General features: G+C 36.7%; 1 protein-coding gene across 2 annotated transcripts; it reads left to right on the forward strand.

Moving 5' to 3' along the window:
- Window positions 1–1,513: 1,513 nt before the first annotated feature.
- LOC104241163 (RNA polymerase sigma factor sigF, chloroplastic) lies at window positions 1,514–7,397 on the forward strand. 2 transcript variants are annotated; one of them, XM_009796083.2, is made up of 9 exons: window positions 1,514–1,794; window positions 3,734–3,885; window positions 4,053–4,180; window positions 4,279–4,485; window positions 4,578–4,848; window positions 4,936–5,166; window positions 5,347–5,487; window positions 5,681–5,881; window positions 6,830–7,397. In XM_009796083.2, exons 1-9 carry the CDS (start codon window positions 1,695–1,697, stop codon window positions 7,115–7,117), a joined length of 1,719 nt encoding a protein of 572 aa, XP_009794385.1. In that variant the 5' UTR covers window positions 1,514–1,694; the 3' UTR covers window positions 7,118–7,397. The 2 variants fall into 2 exon arrangements, with proteins under 2 accessions (XP_009794385.1, XP_009794392.1); XM_009796090.2 differs by having other exon boundaries at window positions 3,815–3,885.
- The last annotated feature ends 1,552 nt before the right edge of the window (window positions 7,398–8,949 follow it).

An 8,949-nucleotide genomic window follows, 5' to 3' on the forward strand; every position in this document is an offset into this window, starting at 1 on the left:
TCATCACAAAAATTTTCAACTAATACAATCTGGTCAAAGGTCCAATTTTTCAAAAAACGTCTCATCCAACTAATAGCTTATTCAGAACATGGCCTTTTCTTAAACACGAATCTAGAATTAAAATTTGATGAGTTTTATTTAAGTTTTTATCTCAATATTAAATTTATTATAATTTTAAAATTTGGGTTCATAATATAAATTATTGTTTTCTAATTTATTATTTTTCATATACATATAACATGTTTTTATGTTGAAAATATCAAACAAACAGCCGTTCGGTTCTGAATTACTCAGTTAAGTCTGCTTCTAAAAAATTATATTCAAACGAGAATATTCTAGAATTTGATCACCGCTATAATATTATCCGCGTATTGTTAAAACTTATTGAAATTACACTATATTTGGATCATTGTTTCCCATTCTTTTATAATGTATTGTATTGTATTGTATCGTATCGTTTTATGAATATAATGTTTGGATAGATTGTATTGTCTGTTATTGTTAAATAATATTTTGCTATTTAGTTTGACTGTATCGTACTGTATTGTAACTGATAAGTTTACTAAAATACCCTCATTTGTTTAAATATTAAAGTTATAAAAAATAATGCATAAAAATAATTTTAAAAAATAAAACAGAAGAAGGCAAAACACCTTAAGAAAGTAAACAAAGGAGCGAGACAAAAGAAGGCAAACAAAGGAGCACAACTAATTAAAATTGAGTTAAAAGCAAATTAGGAGACTTGGAGTTAAAATAGCAAAAAAAGCTAAAGGGTAAAATATAATTGTAGAGTAATAAGTTAGAGTATAATTGGAAAGAAAAATAGGAAATAATGTCACCATAACAAATCAGTTGTTTCAAAAAAGGGGATTTTTTATTTTTCTGGAACAATGAATTTAACAATACAATACAATCAATTTTAATGAAACAATCAAAACAAACATTATTTTGGGATAACAATGCAATACGATACAACGGGAACAATCATCCAAACAAGTTGTTAATAGGGTAAAGTTAAATTCGAAGTTGGAAATTTGAGACGGATTCGATCGAACTTGAAGCTGAAGAACGAAGAAGGAGCTGAAGCCAATTTCAAACATTTGTATGAAAACTTCAAACAAAAATTCCACTCATTTGGGTGAAACTTCAAGGAAAAAATGAAACTACACACAAATTTAGCTCCCTTATATATTAAGAATTATTACACAAATAGCCGGATCGATTCAATATTTACTTTTTTAGGCAGTATATATAAATAATACATTGATTATACACAGTTATACATATATATTCGCTGACTACTTTTAATTTAAGAAATTAGGTGTACGGCTATTTGGATATATTCGTGAAGTTGATTTTGAAAGGGCTAGACTTACAATTTAATAAATATCCTTTCTAAAATGCCAATGGTATTGTCCAAATAAATGAAAGATACAGGGGTACTATAGTCAATACAGTATAAAAAACCTCATCCGATGGGGTTTATCAATTCTGAGGCAAAGAACAGAAGAAGAGCCATCATATATACAAAACTTCAAACTTTTACAAAGCCATCACTTCAAGAAAACACACTCACGCACTAAAACCCCCTCTTAATTCTGAATAAAGATTGCCTTTTTGCAACCCCATATGCCAAGAAAATAGTTGTACAATATAAAGTGAAGAAATTCACAAAGAAAAAAAAAATAGCAAAAATGGAGGCAGCTGGAAGAAACTTGCTTTCTTCACCACCAACAACTTTTTCTCATAAAACCCAACTCAGCAGAAGTTCCCCTTCTTCCATTTCCTCTTCAGGTAATTCTTAAATGTGTTGAATTTCAACTGTTTTTGCCTTTTTGGTACTTGCAATGTTCCATTTGTCCATGTTTGTAACTTTAGTTTTAGAAAGCTAATGACTTTAGGTGAAGGGGAGCTTTGGCGTAACTGGTAAAGTTGCCTCCATTTGACCAGGAGGTTGGGTTCAAGCTGTGTAAACAACCTTCCTCGGACCCTGCGCATAGCGGGAGCTTAGTGCACCAGGCTGCCCTCTTTTTTAATGGCTTTTAGTGAAAATGTAGCCTAAATTTGTTAATTCTGGATTAGTTATTCAATGTGTTTCCTAGTTACTTCTTTGCCATGATATTGATGCTAGATTGTTTCTTGGTTAATTGATAGAAATGACCATTAATTCTATGGTAAGTGTGCCATGTTGGTTGAGGGAATGGACTGTTGTCTCCTTATATTATCTTGGGCAATCCTCGTCTCCAATGGCGGAGCTAGATCTTAGGATGCGGGTTCGACCGAAACCAGTAGCTTTGTCCCAAACTGTATAATTGTTTTAAAAAATCCATTGGATATATATAAATTATTAATTTAGAACCCAATAACTTAAAGGGATTAGAATCCCAAACCCATAAGTTTCAATTTATGGCTCCGCCTCTGTGTCGTCTCATGAGCTAGCTTTTGGAATTGTGTTAGGTCCGATGTATATATGCAATTTTTTTTACATTCTTTGCTTAGTTACCATTGAAAGTAAAAGATGGAGTTAAGAATGAGTTTAGCTATGTGAGTTATGTGAACTGAAACAATCTCAAATATATCTTCTGCTTCATTTTCTATCCAATTCAGGTTTTCTGATTTTGGACTTTCTCATATTTTTGTGATATTTTCATGTTTAGGGATTTTTCCAGATTTCAATTATCTAATGTTGGGTTTTTAATGTTTTCTTGGAGGATAGAATTTAATTAAATTTATGATGGTTTTCAAAAATTGAGCTTCTAAAACTGAGCTTGTGAGGTCAGTTTGATGAAGGAATTCGAGTTACAAATATCATTATTGTAACCAGATAGTAGGTAGTGAATTTTGTCACATTTCTGAATATATCCTGTAAGGATGCACAGACGTTTTTTAATTTTCTACAAGGCTTCATTCATAATCGGGGTTTTTCTATTGTTGTGCTGATAACAAAATATTTCTTTTCTCCCACTATATTTCCGTTCTCTCCCTATTTTCTCAGAACGACAAAGAACTCTCATACGGGCTCCACCTCATATTTGGTCAAAGTCAAACATTCTTTTTCGTTATCGCCATAATGTGTCAGACTTTTCTAGTTTTTATCACAACATGGTGATTGTCACCACTCACCAGCAGGAGAGACCACAGATTGAAGGTCAATATTAAGATGGTTTATAATAGACATAAGAATTTAAGTACATAGTATTTAACTAAAGTTGTTTTTCCTTGACATAAGAATTTAAGCACATAGTATTTAACTAAAGTTGTTCCTTAGTATTGAAAATCCGTAGATACCATAAAAATGATTCTCCTTATGAAAGATTTCTTTGATTGTGTGTAATCACTTCTTCTCGATACAGAAAAAGAAAGAGTTTCTAGTTTCAATGACTTACTGGCGTTGTCCTTTACTGCCAGATATCTGTAAAATAGAGGATAGAATCCCAATGCATAGTATTGAACTGTCTGTTAAGAGGACTAACTATCTGAGGCATACCAGAAATATGCCAAATTTGGCTAGGACAAATGATTGTTAGAAGGGTTATCCGAAGAAATTAGGTGAACTTTAGTACTATTGCATTGCTTCCTTAGAGGTGTTTTTTTAATTTTTATGCGGTAGGCCGTAGCAGCCTGTGACATTTGTACTCTGCTTTTGTAGCTGCAGCTTTCAACCGTTTCATGACTTGTGAATAATCCTATTTCTTAAGGACATTAGTTTAATATTACATGATAAAACTTGCAGTTCTGATGCTTTATGAGCATGTTGCTCCTGCGCTTACTTCAGTGCCACATGCTTATTTGGTTCGACATGTTCCTGCATCAGTTATCAATCCGGAGCAGCAGTTTGAGAATCGGCTGCAATTACACTCGGTAAAGGAAGAGAAAACATCCCTGGTGAGTTTCTCGGAGTTCATGACTTTACATTGAGAAACATTTGTCGTCGTTTCATTGTATTACAGTTCTTAAATATGTGGAAACTTTATGGTATGCATACAACTACCTTTCTAAGCAATATTCTTGTGATCGTTAATTTAATGTGGCCCTGATTTTTCTTGCTGAAGGCAACTATAGATAGGCGGCTTGTGGAAGCTGCATCCTCAGCAATGGAAGAGAATGACGCTGTTGATTCGGAGCAAAATATAAATGCTTTGCAAGTGCAGCTACTTCGTTCGCCTGGTCTATCATATTTGTAAGATGAAGTGAATACATGTGTTGAATCATTATTGTGCACGTAGCATTCTTTATAGTGCAGTCATTCACTAATTTACTTTGTGGTTTTGCTGGTAGATTTTCCTCGTACCATCTGAAGGAAAAAGTACCACTAACTCTGGATACGGAATCTCTTTCCGACAAGGGAGAGAAATTAATGAACTTCGAACCACACAACGTGGTTGCTCTTGCTAGAAAGGCTTTGTTGGCATCAAGAGAGGCAGCATTATTAGCTGAGGACTCCAAATTACTTGGGACTAACTTTGATGACTCTATTTTTCCAAAGTCAGTTTCGTTAGCTCCCTAGAAAATATCCGTGTTAGTTTTCATTTTGATAGTTATCTTCATAATCTATGATCCTGCATTTTGATTTTCAGTTTGCTTTCCACAAATTTGACTGATGATAAACTGAAAGATCAAAGAATAGCGAGGTCAACACGTCTTCTAGAGAGGCGTTCTAAGAAAAGGGGAGCTCCAACATCAAAACATCAAGTTCAGGAGACAAATCGTTCAGAGAGGCCAGATGTGCGGAGAAGAGTGAACGAATCTATTGATCTTAATGATCCTCTTCGAATGTTTCTATGGGGTCCCGAAACTAGACAACTTTTAACAGTCAAAGAGGAGTCCGAATTGATTGTCAAGATACAGGTATTATTGCCTTCTTGTCTCCGTTCCTATAGAAATTGTTTTTCATAAAGCAACAACGAGTCAATTCAATATCTGGTCATGTTTCAGAATACCATGAAATTACAAGAAGTGAAGCATCGGCTTCAAACTCAGTTTGATCGTGAACCGACATTGATCGAGTGGGCTGAAGCTGCAGGACTTACTTCTCGAGAATTGCAGTCACAGCTTCGTTCTGGCAAGAGCAGCCGTGACAAATTAATTAACGCCAATTTGCGAATGGTGGTTCATATTGCTAAGCAATATCAAGGGCGTGGTCTCAGCCTTCAGGATTTATTGCAGGTAAATGGAGATTAAGAACACATAAGACATAAATAATTTGGCCACCATTCTGAGATATGTTTGTATAGCTAAGCAATATCAAGGGTGAGTAACATTGAGAACAGGGAATTTTCTTGTCTTTGGGTTTATCATTTAGTTATTTGTTTTTACTTTGCCTGGTGATGGACTGGGTTGTTGCAGGAGGGAAGCGTGGGACTTATGAAGAGTGTCGAGAAGTTCAAGCCTCAAGCTGGTTGCCGATTTCCCACCTATGCATACTGGTGGATAAGGCAAGGAGTTAGGAAGGCCATATTTCAACATTCTAGGACAATTCGTTTGCCAGTAATGCCCTCTTATAGGATTACTATGTTGAATTTTTGCATATAAACTAAAGTGTGACTTTCCATTTGTTGGTTTAAAATTTTCCCAAAGTTCACTAATGTGAAATTTTTGCAAGAAGCTAAATTCTTTCTATTTGTTTGTGATGACTGTTGATCCATATCTGGATATCTAAGTAACTGACCTGGAATTGCAGGAAAATGTGTATGCCCTACTCTCCAAGGTAAAAGACGCCAAAAAGTTATGCATCCAACAAGGTAATCATCATCCAACCAGAGAAGACATTGCTTCATGTGCTGGAATGAGTGTGGAAAGGTTGCAGAGTCTGCTTTCAGCGGCTAGAACACCTCTTTCAATGCAACAGTCAGTGTGGACAGATCAAGATGCTACTTTCCAGGTGATCTTTCCTTGTGCCAATTCATGCTTTCAAGGAACTCACTAAGTAAATCACAATGTATGAAACAAGAAAACTCCTATATTTTTCTCCAATTCATAGGAAAATCTCTAAAACTTCTTCTGGTGTTCCCTGGTTTACGAGTCAGAAGGATATTACTCTATATTGTTTTGTGGCTCACATGCGCTACTGGTTAGTCCAAGGGGGGCTATAAAAATCTGGTTAAAAATAGAAATTTCCGAGCATTAAATTGAACTGAGAAGCATGTGGTGAAAGAGCTGCATTTTTAGCAGAAGAAATGGTGTTAACTGCTTTTGCGCTACAAGCATGAGCCATCTATAGTTTGGGTAGGCAGTGAAGGTTTGGTTCTCACTACATCTTCTGCTGCTCACTACCTATTGATGATATCTATAGAGGCGGATTTAGAATTTGAACTTTATGAGTTCGAGTTCGGGATTCTACCACAACCCATTTGATTTACGGGGTCAAAATCTATTATTTGTACTTATTTAGTGAATTTTCTAACTTACACACAGGGTCTGGAGCCAAAACTATTAGGTTCAGATATACCTGTAACATTAGCACTACCTCTACCCCTCTTTCTACAAGGAGACGTTCAAAGAAATGCATGGAAGTGCCATTTCGTCTTTATATATGTTTTTCGCCGGAGGAAAAAATTACTAGGAAGTGTTTTCCATGTTTATGACTTTCTTTGCTTTCAGCAACTCTGTTTATGTACTCTTTTCTCTAGCATTTCTTGGGTTTTTCGACTATGTTCTGTTACGAAATGTGATTATGTGTTATCTCTCTCCAGAGAATGGTATGTATGTGTATGCAAGATTTAGGTATCCGCCTCTAATAATTGACTTCTATGATGCAGGTGTCTAACTTTAAAATCTCCTATCTTGTCTGACACTTACTGAAGAGAGAATATCGTCTTTTTTAATCCAGGAAATTACAGCTGACAATGCAATTGAAGCACCAGAACTGAGTGTGTCAAAGCAACTTATGAGGCGACACGTACGTAACCTTCTAAATGTTCTGAGTCCAAAGGAGAGGAAGATAATCCGACTTAGATTTGGCATTGGAGATGGTGAACGAAAGTCACTCTCTGAAATAGGTGCTGTTTTTGGACTGTCAAAGGAGCGAGTTCGACAGCTGGAGAGCCGTGCACTATACAGGCTAAAGCAGAATCTTAGCAGCCATGGGCTTGATGCCTATAATGATTTGCTCTTTTAGGTCCGAGTCTCGTCAATTCACACAATGAGATTCAAAGTGGAGCAGTGGCTGATGAGGGCAGATGTAGTTAACAATGCACAGTACATACAAGTAGCTCGCTTTCTTTCTCTATTTGACTTTGCTTTACAGACAGTGGTGATCATGTTGATCTTGTTCCGACCCTCTTTTGATTTTGTAAGTATCAAGTTGTAAATCTTTTCTTTCTTCATCCTGACATTTATCCAAATGTAAAATTTTTCTAAAGTTACATAGACAGCTATATTAACAATGTTCTTTTCTAGCTCTTCTGCTTGGAAATGGTGTTGAGTGCCTGAACAAAAGTCCCGTATTAGAAGTTGACAAGAAATAAAAGTTATATGAAGTGTAGTTATACACTAAATGGTACGAGTCTTTGGGAAAACCATGCGGACTTGAGTTAAGGCGGATCATATCATGGTAAGAGTCGCCTTTGGTATGGCATAGTTCAACAAATGGTATTAGAGCCTATGGTTCAGAGAGCTAGATTTAGCCGAGGATCTATCGGAAAGAGCCTCTCTACCCTTCGCGCGTAGGGTTAAGGCTGCGTACATCTTACCCGCTCCAGACTCCACTTGTGGGTAACCGGGTTTTTTGTTGTTGTTGTTGTTGTTGTTGTTGTTGGTTCGGAGAGCCAGGTGTGGAAAGACACAAAATATTTCTGTATACGGCCGAAATTAGGTATGCCCGATTTCACGGGCTCGAGGGGTCGCTTCAAGCCCGAGTTTAGGATGGGTCGAGTTCGAGCCCGATGGACCAAGCTCGAGCCCGACGACAGAATATAAGGTTCGAAGATCGAAGTACGCAATGAGCGCCGAAGCCGAGTACGATCAACTCCGAGGTGATGCTGTTACGAGTTTGTAACAGAAATAGCAAAATTCCTGCCACGCCCTCAAAGATCATGGCGTAAATTCCGGAATAGATTTGTACGAGTTTGTACTAATCTATACTAGGCGGTTAGACAACTGTCCCAATAAGATTCTTTACTGTAAATAGAAATGTATCTTATTTAAGGTTTCCCCTACCCCAATCATTTGTAACCATCATCAATCATGGGTAAAAGAATATACTCTCTTACTTTCTTGTTCATTGCTCGTCAGAATTGTCCTTTAACTTTATTATGCTTATTTTATTGTTCTTGGCCTACCTCGAGGCCACCTTAGCTCGAGGTCGTGATTAGCCTGCACACTTGTTTGATTTTACTTCTTTTATTTATACGTCAGATTTCTTGGTTATTAGTTAGTATTGAACTAATCACATATCTTTAAAACAATAAACAAGTTTAATTGTTACTCGTATTTTTGAGGTAAACAATTTGGCGCCCACCGTAGGGCTAAAGATAATAGTGGTTGTTTCAGCACTGATTCTGATAACACACGTTATTTTCACACTTGTTCTTGTCAAGAATTTTTGTTCTCAGGTTAAAACATGTCAAACTCACAAAACACACCCATACACGGCGATAATGGTCTTGGATTTCATGGAGAAAACAATAATGTAGGGGTCGGTGTACCAGCGAATACCTTGGGAAAATGCCAAATGTGGAACCAGTCGATGTTAGTTCACACATTGCTTTGAATGCGGATTTAGGCGCAGACCCCGGAGGAAGTGTACGCAGGGAAGCCCGATCTGGTGGCCAAGGAACACAGGGTATAGGAGATGGGGGAATCAGCCTCCAAGTAATATTCTAGATGCTGCAAGCTCAACAGGTTGCTACCGCTCAACTTCAAAGTCAACACAAAACTCCAAGTAAGTCGAACCAGAAAACAATCGACGTAATGAACCGGTGCCAGAAAGATCAAACAGTAATGGCTCGG

This window comes from Nicotiana sylvestris, chromosome 7 (genome assembly GCF_000393655.2).
Source record: "Nicotiana sylvestris chromosome 7, ASM39365v2, whole genome shotgun sequence".
NCBI lineage: Eukaryota > Viridiplantae > Streptophyta > Magnoliopsida > Solanales > Solanaceae > Nicotiana > Nicotiana sylvestris.